Source organism: Periplaneta americana, chromosome 10, assembly GCF_040183065.1.
Source record: "Periplaneta americana isolate PAMFEO1 chromosome 10, P.americana_PAMFEO1_priV1, whole genome shotgun sequence".
NCBI lineage: Eukaryota > Metazoa > Arthropoda > Insecta > Blattodea > Blattidae > Periplaneta > Periplaneta americana.
This window is the reverse complement of record NC_091126.1, coordinates 65625701-65645516: the sequence shown is the minus strand read 5'-3', so window position 1 is coordinate 65645516 and position 19816 is coordinate 65625701. Positions and strand designations below refer to the sequence as shown.

Genomic DNA, 19816 nt, shown 5'->3' with positions numbered 1-19816 from the left:
GGATAATGGGTGAAATCTAAAATGCAATTAAGCCTGGTTTCAAACTTCCCCCTTAATGTCTAAATTGACGTGTTTTTGTTTAAATTGATTTGATACTAAGTGGATATATGCCCTTACCGTGAAGGTATATGTATTGGGAGGAAAACCCTGATACAAGAAATGAGCTTATTGCTGCAGCAATTCGTCGTAATCGTTTCGAGGAAATTATGTGCAATATCCATTTGAATGACAATACAGCTTTGAATAAAGATGACAAAGTAACTAAACTCAGAACATACTTAGAATTCCTTAGAAATTCATTTTTGGAGCATACAGTTTGGGAAAAGAATTCTAGTTGTGACGAGGCAATGATTCCATATTATGGACGCCATAGTCTAAAACAAAACATAAAAGGTAAACCAATACGTTTTGGTTACAAGGCCTGGTGTCTGAATCAGAAACTTGGCTATCTGATTGATTTTGAAATTTATCAAGGAGCAAAAGGGCAAGAAAATCCCTACAAGTAAGATTTTGGTTTGGGTGGCAGTGTCCTTTTGAAATTCACAGAGTCTCTTCCTTGTGACTCCTTTGGTAATATTTTGCCACATCACATATTCGCAGATAATTATTTCATCAGCTTGAAAGTAATTGAAGAATTTACTAGGAGAGGAATAGGTATTACAGGCACCATAAGAGATAATAGAACTCAAAAGTGTCCTCTGAAAGAAATTTCTCTAATGAAGAAAGAAAAGCGCGGCAATTTTGACACACAATTGGGTGGAACGACAATTCTGTAGTTACTATGTCTAATTGTGCCAGCGTTTCTCCAGTAGGCAGGACAACTAGATATTTTACCCGTGAAAAAAAAAAGAAAATAAGCCTTGCTCAGCCAAATCTAGTAACATTCTGCAATGAACATTTGGGTGGTACTGATAGACTGGATCAGAACATTGCAACATACAGGATTAACATCAGATCAAAGAAATGGTGGTGGCCCATTTTCATCTGGGGTATTGATGCAGCATTACAGAATGCTTGGCTGCTACACAGACAGTCGAGTAAGACAACAGGTGGTGATATTTTGGATCTTCTAGAGTTTAGAAGAAGAATTGCTTTGACTCTGTTACAGAAATATGGAGTTCCCAGAGCCAAAAGTGGATCTAGTACCACATCAACTACTGCAAGAGTTTCATTAGAAATTCGCTTTGATGCTTCTGACCACTTTCCTTAGAGTCAGATCAAACGAGCAAGGTGTGCACTCTGTAAATCAACAACAAACAACAGATGCACAAAATGCAAAGTTTCACTACAAATGTTTCCATGACTTTATTTTAAAAGTGAACACTTAGTCAGTCACAAAGTGAGATGACTAGTTAACATGTTTTCATAACACAAATTGAGTGGTAATTTTCATGTAAAGTTTGTTATACCTACTTGAAATTTGTTGTACATAAATAAATTTATAGTGGATGGAATTAAAGTTGTCAAGTGTTACGGATTTGCCCGGTGTTGCGTTTTTGTAACATTCAATTTTGAGAATATTAAATACCTTATTCGACAAATTTTACGTTTTTTGTGTTAATACCATCATACCAACTCCCTCCATCAATATCAATATAATTGTGAACAAAAAAGTCCTGGGCATAAATGGGCTATATAGATACGTGAATGGCGGCAATGTATTGGTCATAAGTAGCAAGTCATTGAAAATATACCCCAATCTTTACAAGTGGTGGCACCACAATCTGGGTAACACAGGAAACAGATGTCGGCATGTCGATGAAACTTCCTGTGCAGGAAGTCAGTATCTTTCCCAGATTAAAACAGTAACAGAATACTGTAGTAAGTTGTTTACACGCGACAGTGTGCGAAACAGCACCATTCATTTCTGGGCGTTCAGTGAGATCTCACATTTATAACAAGTTTAACAAGTTTTCTTATCGTTTCTTCAATGTAGGCCTTATATAGATGTGTAAATAACAAAATATTAAACATTCCCTAATTTATTAATACTGTCACAAAATAATAATTTTAGTTATATTTTCAACCTGTGTCAAAGCATTTAATTTGCAATAATAATAAAATTATGTCCGAAGAAACGTCTTAGTTATCTGTTCATATTTTGCGAATTGATCTGAATAATTCTAATGTTTTATTTTAAATACATTTTAATTTTATAAATTCTATTCCTAAAAAATGAAACTGTGTTCATCATCATATTTCTTCCTACTGTTTTTAGTGGTAATTATTAAAATCAGTTATGGTAAGTAAAGGCGTATCATTTGCCTGAGTACAAAATGTATTAAATCATTAGGTGTTTTCTTTTAAATTGTTTAATGTGGATCTTAAGTGCAAAAGTGAGTGTGTCCGTGCGCGCACGTGTTTGTCAGTGTTTTTATGGCATTTTTGTGACTGTTGAATAATGTGTGTGTGTGCGTGCGTTTATTACATTCAATTGGTACAAAATAAAAAGTTATCGTACAAATAAAAACTACGAAAATTTAGACTTAATTATTATTGTTGTCTTTTCGTCCTATCTTCATAACTTTCGTTTCTGAAATAAAAGGCATGAAATATGGACAGGAAGAAGCTTAATTGAAACATATTATAAGATAAGGATAATAAGTATAATAAGCATAATGTGTCCTTAAATGTTTAATTTACGTAACCCATTTACTTAGCCAAATTGCTCTGAAGTATTGTTGATGCTCGGGCATCAGTTTCCTTATAAAATTCCGTGTTTGTCAGCGTTTTTATATCATTTTTGTGACTGTTGAATAATGTGTGTGTGCGTGCGTGCGTTTATTACATTCAATTGGTACAAAAGAAAAAGTTACCGTACAAATAAAAACTACGAAAATTTAGACTTAATTATTATTTATATTATTGTATATATTATTATAATGTACCGAAGTACATATGATATTTCCATGCAGATATTCTGCGTCATCATACGAAGAAAGAGTAATGGAACGTATTAATTATTATTGTTGTCTTTTCGTCCTATCTTCATAACCGTTGCTTACGAGATTACACAAGCTGGCGCATAGTGCTTGAAAAACGAGTCTGAAGTGGTTCCCTCGTAATGCCAATTCCGCCGCTCGGAGCACTGTTCTGCCCTAAATATTCATAGCAGAACACTTAAATGACATTAACATTTGGAACATTTAAAGGACTCACCATTGCTTATTAAATGCTTCGTACAATATTTTATGGACAATAGACGTAATTTCCAAACTTCTACTCCTCAATTATATTACAATAAAAGGCTGTCATTCTTGATATTAAAACATATTACATATAAACTGAGGGACTGTCTGCTCTGTACTCCAGTTCATACACCAAACATTTCCGGAAATAAATTAACTTGACATCTTACATATACGCGGATAAACTCCAGAACATGGATTGCACCCTTTCCCTCTTACTTCAAAATTCCAACCTTGTGCACACAAAATAAATTATTGGCACTGAAAAGTGCCTTTTCGTAAATATAATGATGCGCATTCGACAAACGCAGACAAATCTGCTCTTTTTAGTATTTTAAGACATAATTCGGTAGGTGCAATCCATGTTCTAAAATTTCCCCCCCCCCAAAAAAATACGAACACCACAATAACTGAGAAGTATAATTATTGCGCGATTTTTTCTTGCAGTGGTGAAAACATTTCTATAGGCCTACTGATTAATCTATTGAGCATAGTAATAGCAAACGCTGTAGTATTTTAGTGCGTGTAAATATATTTTGAATTAGCATTTATTAAATTAGGAAGTTAGCCTGTAATTTGTGTGATTGAAATGGTTTACTGCTGTGTGCCATTGTGCAAATCGAACCAGAATAAAGAATGTGATTTTTCGTTTCATTGTTTTCCACAAGATGAAAGATTAAGAAAGAAGTGGTGTGTAGCCATTTCTCGCGAAGGGGACAAACCAAGGACTCTTTGGACGCCAAACAAGAAATCGCGTGTCTGCAGCAGACATTTCAAAGAAGCTGATTTTAGCACTAGCACAACATTAAAACGTTTGCTTCCTAATGTGGTACCATCCGTCTTTGATGATTTTCCAAAACATAAACAAAATGTTTCAAACATAAGTAGACGCAACAAAAGAAGGATAACAGAAGTGGTGAATAACATCCATCCTGCTAAGAAAAATAAACCCAATGTTGAACATAGTACATTAGCTTTCAATGAAGCAAATGTTTCAATTGAAGAAATCTATGAAGCACATGAAAAAACTATAGCCACACAGTGCTCAATTGAAAGTAAAAAAATTCCCAAAGCCATTACATTACAACGTAAAAAAATTACTAGGACAATTCGAAAACAAAATCAGCTTATTGGAAAACTAAGACAGACAATATGTAATTTAAAAAGCAAGCTCTGGAGTTTACAGAAAGAAAACGAGAAGGAAGAACAAGGAATTGGAAAGCAACTTACCAAAATAAAAGAAGCTGCTAAAGAAGGTAGTTTGAAAGCAAGCTTTTTGACTGAACAAATTCAGGCTTTCGGAAAACAAAAGTGTAAATTTCATGAAAACACACTGAAAATCTGCATATTGCTATCTAACAGGTCATCTACCGGCTATAGATTACTAAAAAACTTGGGTATTTTACACTTACCCCATCAAAAGACATTAAAAACTTATATTGGTCACTCAAAATGAGAAACAGGTGTCACTTCTTTGATAAAGGCTCGGCTAATTGCAGAGGAAAAGTCCTTGGAGCATGAAAATGAAAAAGTTGGATTTCTCATTATTGACGAAATGAGTATTAAACCGAAATTGATGTACGACAAAAATTTGGATATGTTGATAGGAATGATAGACACTGAGAAAAATGCTATTGGGATTGAAAATAAGCTGGCCAATAAATTGCTGTGCATTCTGTTCAAGGGTCTGTCTACAAAGTACAGAATACCAGTGTCATTATATTTTACATACAATTTAACCGGAGATGAGTTGGCAAAATTGACTATGGAAGCCCTAAAAGTAGTGGAAGATATTGGATTTAAAGTAATTAGAACTGTGATGGATAACTGCCAATTTTCGAATATAACTTAGCTGAACAAACTTCAAATAACACTGTAATATGCTTGGCATATTTATAATATTCGTACTCAATCAGTAATGCACAATTAATCGAACTATTTTCACGATACACAATGCTTTGTAATGGTACTATTCATCATTTCTTAGGGCAGCGAGGCGAACCTAGCGGCAGAAATTGTCATAACTCACTGAGACCTACTCTCGATCGTGCTATCCGCCAGCTTGTATAATCTCGTAAGCAACGTTCATAACTTTCGTTTCTAAAATAAAAGGCATGAAATATGGACAGGAAGAAGCTTAATTGAAATATATTATAAGATAAGGATAATAAGTATAATTAGCATAATTTGTCCTTAAATGTTTAATTTCCGTAACCCATTTAATTAGCCAAATTGCTCTGAAGTATTGTTGATGCTCGGGCATCAGTTTCCTTATAAAATTCCTTGAAACCAATTGAGATATGACCTTACAAATTTTAATTGCACAATAAAAGTGATTTTTCTTTTCCAGAAACACCTGTCAAATGGAAATGTTCAGCACCGCTGTTTTTTAATGGTCGTGTGAAGTTGATGTCTAAAGGTCGTACTGCCAGATTTAAATGTAATCCAACGTTTCAGTTGTTAGGAGAAAGATACACAACATGTATGCGTGGCAAATGGGAATCTCTACCTCTTTGTGTTAGTAAGTGGCAAATGCTTAGTTAATACAAATTTATACGGTTTTTAGCACATTTATTATATTCTGTTTCGGAATTTAAGCATTTGAAGGGGTGATAATGAAATACTCCTAAGCCACACAGACATAATTGTACAGGAGAGCTTGTTAAAAGTTTAGAGTCCAATGCTGTTATATACAGTATCGTAATTTCTTCGACGTATACTTATGTCATATTTGTTGAGTAATTTTTATAATATTTTAATAGTAGTTTCCTCTCATAGGCAGAGTTATGGGGGGACACTGCCCCCCCCCCAACTTGATCGAACTTTTTTTTTCTATTAACGTTAGAAAATTTGAATTTAAAAGATTTTTATTACTTTTGTTTATGATTAAGTTTCTGTGCTTAAATTGACGAATTAATGTCTTCAGACCAAGTGTCTGGACTATAATATTTATTTTAAATTTCTGAATGTATAAGAATTTCTATACTTCATTTGAGGAATGGAAGCACTGTAATGTTTTTTGTAAGAGCCTGTACTGATGTGTTAGAACTCTGCAGGTGTTCAAGCAGCCACTTGGAGATAAATGAATAACATACTGCACAACAATGCAGAAAAAAGAAAAGTGATCCCGGTATAATCTGTAAACTTAAAGACGAGATTAAATAAAATAATTAGAGTTTACATTTCATATGATATCTTGCTTTTTTTAAATAAACAGATAAAGTAAATGTAAAATTGGTCCACTGCTGTGGAGTAATGGTTAGGACATCTGGCCATTAAACGAGAGGGCCCAGGTTCAAATCCTGGTTGGGACAAGTTACTTGGTTGGGGTTTTTCCTCAACCAATTGAAGTATAATTGCTGGGTTATTTTCGCCATCATTAATTGACATATCATCATCCAGCCTGGGTTAAGTTCACTGTGCGGCATGCTGTACTTGTACAAGAGCGCGGCCATTCAGCTACTCAATCATTCACAAAATAGGAGTGGTAAGCACAATAAGCCTCAGGCTGCAGTGCAAGCCTTCGGGTCCCTCCTCTGTACAAGAAAAAAAAATTAAAATTATCTGTATACTCGTATTTTGTTACAATTTTACTTTATTTTACAATACCTTAATTAAATGATCATATTCCAATATACTATACCAAGATCAAGCTATAACAGGGGGAGGAAATAAATGATGTCCCCCATAATCTCGTTATATCGGGATTCTATAGTTTTGGTTTGACCCCTCCCTCCCCTCCCCCAAGGAAACGGTTCTGTCTCTGCCTATGCTTCCTCTTATGTGTAAGAGATGATAACATTTTGTTAAAAATGTGGCTTTGGACTATCTCATTCTAACCCCTTCATTTATCTTTTGTGCAGTTCTATAAGTGAGTCAATCTCTGGTTATGATTGTTGCATACTCTGGACTCCAGGATGGAAAAAAATAATCTAAGTGTAGTGGTGTCGCAAGTATTTACGATACACTACATTGATAACAGCATACTGAAACAGATTCAAGCATATAGTTCAAAAGGTCGAAGAGAACTGGGAAGATTAAAAAAAATGAAAGAGACCATAAAGACCACTAGGTTTAATGCATGAAAAGGAATGATGATGATGATGATGATGATGATGATGATGATGACGATGATGATGACGACGACGACGACGACGACGATATGATGATAATGACGATGACGATCATAAGCGAAAGGAAATTTCTCATTTTCTGGAGAAATTTTGCTAAAATATTTACAGAAAATGAAGATAGGGTAATACTGATCATTTTATATCAAATTCTGGTAAATTTTATAGTTTGACAATATGTAACATATTGTGTAATCTAAGACATTATTTTTGACAAAGTACAACAATTAAATTAAATTTCAAATATTTAACTTATAATATTGGATACTGCATATAAAGACCCTACCGTACTGTGTGCTGGAGTTAACAGTACAAACATTAGTGTTGTAGTTAACTGTATATCCCGTATTACAGTTAAATTAAAAAAAAAAATATTCTAAACAATCAATCAAAATGATAGTACAGTACAGTACTTATGGCTTTTAGAAAACCGAGAGGTTCATTGCCACCCTCACATAAGCCCACCATCGGTCCCTATCCTGAACAAGATTAATCCAGTCTCTACCATCATATCCCACCTTCCTCAAATCCATTTTAATATTATCCTCCCATCTACGTCTCGGCCTCCCCAAAGGTCTTTTTTCACTCTGGCCTCCCAACTAACACTCTATATGAATTTCTGGATTCGCCCATACGTGCTACATATCCTACCCATCTCAAACGTCTGGTAGACTTATTTTGAAATTTCGTAACAAGCTGTTTTTTTTACGGTGATGGGTTGTTAGCCCTTTGCTCAACCCTCAAGCTGGAGGACCACCCCTTATCGGCCCCACTGCTTATCAAATTGATAAGAAGTATATTTTCAGTTTTTGGTCATTCAAACAGCATAATAAATCTACCAAATAAGTAAGCTTATTTATTAATTCCATAACCACATTCTGTTCTATGAAACAAATTTTTAATAAATATCTCCACAAAGAATTCAGATTATACTTCGCAAGACAAGAAGAATTAATAAAGAACCTCCCTTCATGTTTATTTTATTCTTCTTAGTACATTTTACAATTTTTAGGATTATTTCCTTATATTTTCGACAGAACAGGTCATATAATCTTACAATAACATCAGTTTTACTAATATGAGTACAGTAAATGTTATGTTATTTGGTTGAATCAGCAAAATCCAATATATGCACTTCTTGTGTCGTAAAGGATTTCACCAATCCCTGGCTTATAATAAGTTGAGGGAAACTAGATCTTGAAAAGAGGAATCCTGGTAAAGAAAAGTACTATCACATATCGTGACTAGTGTCATTAGTTATTTTGTTGGAAATAGATTATTGTCGAATGTTTTCTGGAAAAGCAACAATTTTTATTATCTCCCACTTACCTTCCTCCAAAAATGTAGAACTCAAAAGGTTCGATCTACTTTCATCACAGATTAAAAACGTATGTCATAAAATACCTAGTAGTTTAATTCTATCAACTTAAAAAGATGCACCTACAGCTACACCTACAGCGTAATTGCGATTTGTGGTAGAGAAAGATGATATGAAGGCAGGTTTTATTGAAGTATTTTCGTTGCCCTTTCCGTCATTCCACCATTTCTTCGTAAGTCACACTCACGTATTGCTCCAAATCATCATCTTAAGAAACAAACACCATAGGATCCTACATTGAACATTCCGTGTAGCAAGTAGTGATACCATCTCTGAATTTGTCATATACACCAGAGTCAATAGGTACTGTGTTAGAAAGGAGATTGTTTCTAAACACACAGACACACACTTAGCTTTCACATTTCTGTTTTATGTTACAGGTCTGTGTTTCCACATTGAGACATTGTGTGTCTTTTCTTTTCCAGAATCAGGTTGTGATGCATTACCATCCTTGACTAATGGACAGATACTTGAGAGTTATAGAGGAGCAGTTGTCAAGTTTCTATGCAACCCAGGCTATGCTCTATATGGATCATCATTAATTTACTGTGATGGTGACAACTGGAATGCCACCACACCACAGTGTAAAGGTGGGATTTATTTTTATAAACAGATAATTTCAAACTTCTTTGTGATTTGTAATGCAAATAGATTATCGATGGATATGGCAGAATAGAAGATCTGTGGTACCCTAGTACGGCATAAATGGTGGAAGAGACAGCCCAATCTTTAGGGATTAATAGAGAAAAATCACTGTCTTGCAGTAAGGAGAGATTCTGAAAGATTAAAGGTGCATCTACACGGTTCAATTTTCCGTGCTTTTACGCAAGCAATCTGGGGAGAATATTGAAAGAAGCAAGGTAAAAACGAACGTTCAGTTAAGATGCATGCAGATTTTGTGTCAGTCCAATACTTAGGCATACTGAATTCTCAAAATTATGTTGAAACACTCCTTGGACACTCATATTTGCGATAATATTCATTGTGTAATCAAGATGTATGGATAATATTCAATGAAGCTAATCGTACTTACCTCCATTTTCAGCTTAAAAATTCACCATCACCAAACAAAACAATTTTCAGTTTATTCACGGTCACCTAAGGTGCGTACACACATAGCGAACGAACAACAAATGAATGATGAAGCAAAACTTCGTTGTTCGTTTGCTGTTCGGAGCAACATACAAATCATCAGCAAATGATCAGAGAACATTTGCGTTTGCTGATTATCCACAGTAATAGCAGACGAAGATATTATAGCAAGTGTAGCCGTCGTTATTATTATAGGCAGTTTAACAAAAAGAAAGTTAAAAAACAAAAGGTGACAGTGGCAGACGTCACTCTACGAAAGTCGCAATCGATATAGAGACACTGACTTGCTTCATGATTTACGTCGAATTGAATCGGGACAGTTTCACAACTTCTGTCGCATGTCAGAAACAGACTTCGGAATATTACTTGCAAAATATGACCATACAATTTCCTGCTTCCTATATACATCAGTAAGTTTGATGACAGCTTCTTCAGTCCACTCGAGTTTCGACATCCTGTTGGTGAAATTAAACTAACTGCTGCATTCTGCTATGGACTGCAAACAAGTGGCAAATTCTGTCCACAACAAATACCAACTTCCTTTGATGTACCGACAAGTGACGGATCACTACCGAAGGCAAATCAAACGATCTGTTTGCATTTGCTGCGTTGTCTACATGTTCCGATTTCAATCAGCGAATGCATTCGTTTGTCGTTTGTTATTTGTTCGCTACATGTGTACGCAACTTAAACTAATCAGCTGCTCGCTACATGCTGCTGTTGAACGAAATAACGCATAAGATACCCACTGGCGATTGCTAGCTTTCAATTGCCGCATGCGCTCTCATATTTAGTGGAAAAGGCCTGCACAATTGAATGTGTTTTGTTCACTCTTGCATGCATTGCTTGAATTCGTAAAAGTTGAAAGAAAAGTTGAACCGTGTAGATGCACCTTAAGGGTGTCAAACTGTTAAACCCAGACAGAAAATTAGTTGCAGACCAAACTCTACAGCTGTAGTGAAAGCAACTGACCTAGGGAACAATAATATTTTTTTCTAAGTTTGGGGTTGGGCGTGGGGTTGACAGCCCCACTCTGTAAAAGCATTTTATTTTGAGAATCCCTGTAACTGGGCATTGTTGTTTAGTCAACTGTTCGAAGACAGGTCTGAACCTCACAAGTGATGTGAGGGGGGGGGGGAAGAAGGCAGAAGATAGGAACGAATGAAGGTGCATTATAGGGGTATTCAAGGCCTGCAACAGGTTGTAGTACCAGCAATGATGAATGGAAATACGTAGTAATCCATCGTCTTTGGCGAGAATTTGCATACATAACCCTAGGATTTATTAGCAAATATGTTAAACACTCGACCATTGAGGACGACTGTGAACAATGGCAGTAGAACATTTGTGTGTAACTGCAAAGTAAAAGTGTTGGTCTTCTCTTTATATAACTTAATATTTTAATAACTAATGAAGTCGGCAGTAACAAATATAAATGACACTCAGGAGGAAATTAAGCGCAGAATAAATATGGGAAATGCCTGTTATTATTCGGTTTTGAAGCTTTTGTCATCTAGTCTGCTGTCAAAAAATCTGAAAGTTAGAATTTATAAAACAGTTATATTACCGGTTGTTCTGTATGGTTTTGAAATTTGGACTCTAACTTTGAGAGAGGAACAGAGATTAAGGGTATTTGAATTAGGTTCTTAGGAAAATATTTGAGGCTAAGAGGGATGAAGTTACAGGAGAATGGAGAAAGTTACACAATGCAGAACTGCACGTATTGTATTCTTCACCTGACATAATTGGGAACATTAAATCCAGACGTTTGAGATGAGCAGGGCATCTAACACGTATGGGCAAATCCAGAAATGCATATAGAGTGATAGTTGGGAGACCGGAGGGAAAAAGACCTTTGGGGAGGCCGAGACGTAGATGGGAGGATAATATTAAAATGGATTTGAGGGAGGTGGAATATGATGATACTGTAGAGACTGGATTAATGTTGCACAGGATAGGGACCGATGGCGGGCTTATGTGAGGGCTGCAATGAACCTTCGGGTTCCTTACAAGCCATTTGTAAGTAAGTGAAGTCGGCATCAATCAGTCAGCCCAATCAATAAATTCATCAATCAGTCAGTCAGTCAGCCAATCCAAACAGTCATTCAGACAAATAAGTTTAAGGGAGGACAACAATTATTAAAAGATACACGCCCACATGTACTTTAAAGGGAATTCGAGTTGTGGAAGGAATTTGTGTAAGGTCCAAGTTGGTAGGTTACTTGTCTCAATCTGTTGCTGTTGCATTGAAGGATTGTAGGTAAAATAATTTTGAAAAGAAGAAGCCGAAAATGGACTTACCCTAATAGGTAACATATAATGGGAGAGATGTTGCAGTTTTAGTAGTTGTAGCTGTTTGACATAATAGCTTACCGGTATCTTTATTAAACATTACAGCTTCTGAGAAGATGGCTCAGACATGGTGCGATTTTGAGTCACAAGATCTGTGTGGATGGACACAGGATCCTCATCATAACTTCGACTGGAGCAGACAAAATTTTCAGACACCCTCAGGAAATGTTGGTACTGGTCCTTCATTTGACCATACTCTAGGACCTGATAAAGGAGGTTAGTTATAGACTTTGCTTCTTCGAAGCTCTCATATGTTTGCTTACCATGATTTACATTGTAGACATACTAATCTCTGGTATGTGGCATTTAATTTTGCAATGACCTTTGTTAAAGTTTAGGTTTTACGAATAGTTACATATTCTGAGTTATTAATTACTCTATCTGTTAAGTACCTAGCCTGGGCATTTGAATCATCCGTGCATATCACCGATTTGTAGAGACCCCGTCGGAGTGTTTGTACGTTTCCTGATTCTGTGACCCTCAGTTATGCCTTATCGACAATGAAAGTTTTGAGGTGAGCTGGGCGTTCATCCAGATGGGCGTTTTTGAGATGATCACTTCTTATCTAGAAATACTATTCAAAATAAATACAATTGAGACACTTCAAGGTGAATAACAATTAATTTTCTTCCACTCTTTTGTGCAGATAATGATTATGATATTTTAGTCTCTCCATAGGGTCTCAGTATTTTAATCTGTTTTTTTTTTCTATATGTATCTCAAAAATGTTCACTACAAGAGTGGAAAGAAATATGATATTTTTCATTGAATTATAGCTTAAATTTAAATATCGTTTAATTTATGTTTTTCTTCACCTTATACAGAGCTATCGATTTCATTGTTCTCCACATGCAAATGGTCACCTGCATCTGCTAGCAGGAAAGGGCGATTTATTTAGCAAGTGGGAGCAGTGTAATTTTGAACTATAACAATGTATATATTTAGTATTTTTTTCAAAGGGGCTAAGCGCCAAAAACAAGTTTCTGCCAAACGTATGTTGAGATACCTCTGAGTGAATCACTTAAAAGTTCAGCTATATCAGAGCCCATTTAGTATGATTTGCTCATATGGATGTACCTCCCTTAGATTGAATGGAATGAAATTCGAAAAATTGACGCTTTGTCCCTTTAGAAAGATAGATAGGTCTTCAATTATCACTATCCTTTCTCACAGGAGATGCTAGATGTGCCCTCTAAAAGCAGTCAGATCTTCTAATGAAGTCCTGCATTTTCACCCAGTTTTTTCTCATTAAGCACACGTGATTTCTCATTAATATTTTATCACTCACAGTCGCGTTTTTCTTGTTTTCTTCACAAGTTTACATACACTCGCTCAATATACGAATCAGGCTCGCCAGGAAATTTTCTTAAAAAATAGTCTTTGCACTTCCCTGCAGAAACTTGTCTTCTCATATCAGTTTACATTCATAATTTTTCTGCTCAAGGTCAAACTTTTATTGCAAACCCAGCATTCTCCAATCTTCCCTATTTTCTGCCTTCCTCTTAGTCTCCACTTACGATCTATATATCTTAATGTTGCCTATCATCTGATATCTTCTTCTGCCCCGAATTTTTCTCCCGTTCATTATTCTTTCCAGTGCATCCTTCAGTAGGCAGTTTCTACTTAGCCAGTGACTTAGCCAATTTCTTTTTCTCTTCCTGATCAGTTTCAGCATTATCCTTTCTTCATCCATTCTTCCTACCACAGCTTTATTTCTTATTCTGTCTGTCCATTTCACATCTCCCATTCATTCCATAGCCACATTTTAAATGCTTCTAGTCGTTTCTCTTTTCTTTGTTGTAATGTCCTTTTTTACGCCCCATACAGTGCAACACTTCACACAAAGCACTTCACTTGTCTTTTCCTTTGTTACTTTTTCAAAAGTCCGCCTACACCCCTAGTATTTGAAGATGTCTGCTTGTTCTACTACCTCATTTCGAATTTGCACATTTACCTCCTCTAATTTTCTTCAGATAACCATGATTTTTGTCTTGTTTGCATTTATATTCATCCCATACTGCTTACAGCTGTCATTTAGCTCCAGTAGCATATCACTTAGTATCATCTCCTCTTCTGCTAACAACGCCATATCATCAGTAAGTCTTATGCAATTTATTCTTCATATGAATTTATAGACAAGAAATCCTTGTTGTAATGTGTGCATGTATCATAGTATCACAATAAAACCACATTTACATTGATTATATAATAACACTACTAAACTTTAATATCATTGATTAATTAATCAGCAACCACCCTCGTGAAACCTCACCTTTAACAATGAATGACTTCTTACACAAAGACAATGTGCTACTAACTGTCATCGTTGGAAGCTATGACTTAATTGTGACTGCTGTCATGACACGCCAATACAGGTACTACCAGGTTGTGGGCGACAATAGAAAGAACGGCTCTGTATTTTGGCTATCAAAATTCAAAATTAAATTAGAAACGTTATTTTTTGTGTAATGAAACTTATCATTTATAAGTTTCCAGGTGTCTTGATTACAGCCTTTGTTTAATAATTTCTAAATGTATTATTTCTTGTTTCCATTATTAGTTGTCCTTTCTCCTTCAGGTATTTAGATTAATAATATTAATACAGATCATAAGGTTTGTTTAATAGTATACAAGTTTAACTTTTGTAATTTTTTTTTATGTTTGGTGTTACTGTAGTAAATTGTAAACGTTCTTGTTTGGTGTCTAAGTTTTTGTGTAATTCAATGTTATTAATAAATTTCTTCACTGCTGTCGTAAAATTTTCTATGTGTTCATATTTTTGTTGGTGCAGAAGAGAAGACCTGACGGCCTTAACTCCACCAGAATAAAAAAATTATTATTATTATTATTATTATTATTATTATTATTATTATTATTATTATTATTATTATTATTGTTGTTGTTGTAAACTGCTTCTAAGTGATAAAACATTAATCAAAAGACACTGTTGATATTCGAAAATGTTGAATTTAGCATCGTATTCTAGCATCTGGCCAAAAGTATAGTATATATAAATACAGACTCGTCTTATTTTTGTAGAAGAAAATGCACCATGTCAGAATTTTATTTTCAGTTTTCGTCAACGGTACCAATACAGCACTGTAATAATTATGTATCTGCAGTTCACTGGATATATGAAGCCATTGAACGCAAAATCTATGTGTATTGGTGTTTATGCATACAGGCTATCATCTGGGTTGTATGAAGAGTCAACAAAGACATTGCCCATTCTGACAAATATCTGTCTCAAATGAGAGAAACCTAATATCATAATGTTACTGGAAAAAAAAAAAATTGAATTTTTCTATTTTCTTGTAGGATATTACATGTTCATTGAGTCTTCAAGTCCACGCATGGAGAATGATACCGCAAGACTCTATTCTCCTGTATATACCTCACAATTAACAGCAAGTCAGCCTTCTTGCTTTACCTTCTGGTACCACATGTATGGCGCTACGACAGGTATATGTTTATATTTTTTTATACATTCTTAAAAGGAAAAACCATTGAAATTTTCTTTACAATATGAAAAAAAAAGTTAATATTTATGATTTGTAAATAAAAGAAGTGAGAGAGAGTGGAACGGCAATACAAAATAATGGAACATGAACTTCTTTTGTAACAATGGAAAATGATTTTTCTGTTAAAATGTATTGATTACAGGTTCGTTACATGTTTATATTAAACCGGAGAATGTTGAGTTTGGTGGAACATTATTGCCGAGATTCACCAAGACTGGAGACCAAGGAAACCAGTGGTTTCAAGCTATTGTTTTGCTTCCAAGCATGAATCAATCATTTCAGGTAGTGTAATACGACATTCTTCTTTAAGTATAATAATGTTTACATACAGAGCAATTCAGATCAACAATATTAAATTAATATAGGTGATAGAATACACTACAGAAATGTATTTTGAGATAGAATTGGAGGGACCTACTAGTGGTTCCATGAGAATTCGCAAGTTATGAACAGCACAGCTGCACATGTGCGAGCGTGGAAAGATAAAATGTATGCACTGTAGGGTGAATTAGCCCAAACTAAACCATTCTCTTTGCACTTTTATACTTGGATTTTAAGTGGTACCTAATCATATTTCCTACATATCCCAGACTCAAAGAACACTTTACATCATACATGGGCATCGTGCCTCACTTGAGAATTAGTGCCTCACTGACCTTCACAGAGCTTATCGCTCTGAGTGACATCATCTTCACAGTCCCCGTTCCTCCCTTACGTAGCTCCTAGGCATGGGCAGGTTCTATATCAGTTTCATAAGGAATATCAGTGGTGGCATAATGGCATTATCAAAGCAGTGTGTACGCGTTAGAAAATGATTATTTCATGAGAAATGGGAGGAAGAGTTTTTTTGCTGTTTAGAAGGGGAGAACATACGATGTATGTTATGCTCGAAAATCCTATTAGGCATTAATAAATTTAATATACGACATTACTCCTTATGTCATAAAGAACATGCTGAATTAGAAGGTAAGACAAATTAAATGTTATTTTTTCGTACTATTCCGAAGAAAATTTACGATCTTAACATTTGCATAGTATACTAAATACGACATTATACTTTAAACACGCTGCATTAAAAGGTACGAGGAATTAAATGTTGTTTGTACGTATTATTTCCAAAAGAAATTTATAAAAAAATATATCAAATGTGCGTATGATTTTCTGAAATTATTTTAGGTCGAGAACGTGCAAATCTATTAAGTAATCTTGGTGAACGCCAGAATATTCAACAAAATAAACGTAGACAACGTGATGGAATATTATTGGCTAGTTACGCAATTTATCACCAGTGATTTAAATCAATTCAGTGACGGAGAAACAGTAAAGAGGTTTATGAGTAAAGCTGCCGAATTAATTTGCCAAATTGAATAAAAGTTTTCGAGAGTCTCACGTTAACCAAGCACTTTCCTAATAATTCGCCACTGACCACCTTAGCAATTACGATAAGGTGACGCAGGTCACAGCCATTTATATTTCCCATCCTACTCTGCAGTCTCCTCTCCTAGTAAACAAACTATTTCAAATTGAGTGCCTCACGTAACAGAAAATTGTGCCCATGTATGCTTTACATAATAAATTCTTAGAAGCTACAAACCAACACATCCAGTAGTCACCACTGTCATCTACATATTTATATTCTTTAAAAACAGATTTGAGTGACACAAAATTTGTTGTTCTCTGAGAATATAATCAGTAAAAGATTGTAGTCCCTCTTTTGGGATTCGTTTTTCTTAATACTGTAATTTTGTAGGATATATTTTTACTTATTATTCCTTATTAACTAAATGGAATTTTATTGCTGATCCTTTCCTCTATATTGCTTGTACAACATATTGAAATGATGTGACTGTTCAAACGATAAGAAATAATCTTAAGGCGAATAATCCTACTTTCATAACACAGATATAATAATCTTAAGATGATTAACGAATGATATCACTTATGTTTACTTGGCACTGCAATAAAGATGGTTCGAGTATTTGGGGATAAATCAAACATGATAAAATTGTTAAGTGTTCAAGTAATATTTAAGCCACAAAAGTAGATTATAAATGGGGAGTTGACAAAGACATACTTCACTAATCAAAATTATTTTATTTCCTTTTTTAAAAAATAAGTATTTTACTCAGGCTTATTTTTTTCTACTAATGACGAAAGTGCCTTATAATTAAAATAAATTTGTCATTGTATTGTACATGCAATAAAACATGGAAATATTAAATAAAGACATAAAAATAGCATAGACTTCTCTACTGATATAGAGTTTTTGATTCATATACAATATGTCTCAGTTCAAAGATCCAAAATTAATTTATGTTATTGTAAGACTGGGATTTTAAGATAAGGAACCCAAGGTCACTGATGCCATCATAATGCACTGTTGAACCACGAACATCCGAGTTAGAGCCCAAAAGAAAGCACAAGAAATCAATACTTGACAATAACCTAGTGGGTGCAGAGGGGAATTGGTTGCTGGGATCCTACGTACCCATGACTTACTGCAATAGATGCCTGGGATCTTTGAGAAAAAAGAACAGAATTTTCGCCATCAGTGTCTTTCTAAGAGAGGCTATTTCTCTTGTTTCTACAGGTAGTTATAGAAGCAGTGCGAGGTGCTAGTTATGTCAGTGACATAGCAATTGATGATGTGAAGATTGCAAATGGAAGTGAGTGTCTAGCATCAGTTGCAGATTTGTCCCCTCCTACGGAAAGTGTAAAACAAAGTAAGTATTGAGTTTGATGGTCAGTCTTAATTGGTCAGAAGGTTAATTTGTTACTCATGTCACTGTATGTGCTTGCATGCGTGCGAATATCCATCATGTATAGATCACGTAATTTGGTCCATTACACGTAAAACCTCCGGGAGGTAGAGATGAGATGAGATGAGTGATTGACCCAACAGGCGAATTTTCAGTTTTGAAATACCACGAAACTGATAACTATCAATAACTATCACAGATAACATAGACTGCTTCCCGAATACCAACAGGGTGTCTCCTAGTCAATTGCCATCTGGTACGATGTGGGAAATTCCAAAGATACCAATGCAAATGTCCCTTGTTAATGATTGACACCAATCATCTATCATTGAGTGACACAGCTGAGTCCCTTGTCAATATTAGGAACACTCCTGACCCTACCATTGCGTCTTCGTCTGGCTACTGACTCATTCAGAGAGAAGAAGTAACTGGCTGGTCGTCTTCAGTCAAAATCATCGAAGCTCGTACTACCCAGAAAACATAATTTTTTCTATAAAATGAAATGACACGAAATGAAGGAGGAAATCTGCTTGGCACAGCCAGGGTGCATTCAAAATGATGCGAGTTATGTTTTTCAGTGGAAATAAGCTGGAACTGAAGATAGTATTAGTAGCTGTTGCATTTTATTTAATGACACTTTCAACTGCAGAGGATATTCAAGATGAAAATTCAACGTGGAAGAGAAATGGCCAAAAAAATTGCCAGCACCCTCTATTAGAGACAGAGTTGTTTTACGTGCCCTAAATATGCAATATGAGACCCACAGCTTTAACTCCTTCCTAGACGGGGTTGCCCCTTTCAGAAACGAAAAGTAGGGACACGTCTTACAATTGAGGCTGGAGTGGAGAATATAGCTACCATACTTGGTTCTTTTTCCATCCTATGTAATATTAGTCTTTCAAATGAAAAGTAATTCATTCATATGTATGTAATAATGGATAAACATGGAGCATAAAGAAGTATGGCCAATTTAAGTACAGTAAACTCTTGCTAATCCGGCCATTCCTTGCACAGGCGAGTGCTGGATTAGCGAGAGTGCCAGATTAATGAGAATACTTAAAATTGTCATTAAATTTAATGTTATAGGCTGCACCAACCAGTTCAATTACACTTCTAAATCGAAACTGGAAACATTTAATTGCATTTATACAGTACATACATTTTATCTTTCCTCGCTTGCATGTGTACAGCTGCACTCTGCACTGCTGCATCCGCTCTACATCTGCGGGTGGAGGAAGATAATATGTATACACTATATTATATTGTAGGTATACTTTAAGTGGATGTAGCTAGTGCGTGTATAGGCCTACATATATAAGTATATATTTGTATAAGTAATAAAATATAACACATGATACCGGTGTAAATTTCCCAGAAATCTATTACGTTAGAAGTG

The 19816-nt window shown here is 35.1% G+C and overlaps 1 protein-coding gene across 1 annotated transcript in view; it reads left to right on the top strand.

Annotated features, from left to right (window-relative positions):
- Positions 1-1822: 1822 nt before the first annotated feature.
- LOC138707748 (uncharacterized) overlaps positions 1823-19816 on the top strand; it is a 35522-nt gene continuing 17528 nt past the window's right edge. Inside the window, exons 1-7 of the mRNA XM_069837612.1 lie at positions 1823-2242; positions 5539-5709; positions 9122-9286; positions 12186-12356; positions 15459-15602; positions 15804-15943; positions 18252-18384. Coding sequence (XP_069693713.1) covers positions 2176-2242; positions 5539-5709; positions 9122-9286; positions 12186-12356; positions 15459-15602; positions 15804-15943; positions 18252-18384 — 991 coding nt within the window. The 5' untranslated portion in view covers positions 1823-2175. The remainder of the gene's footprint in view (positions 2243-5538; positions 5710-9121; positions 9287-12185; positions 12357-15458; positions 15603-15803; positions 15944-18251; positions 18385-19816) is intronic.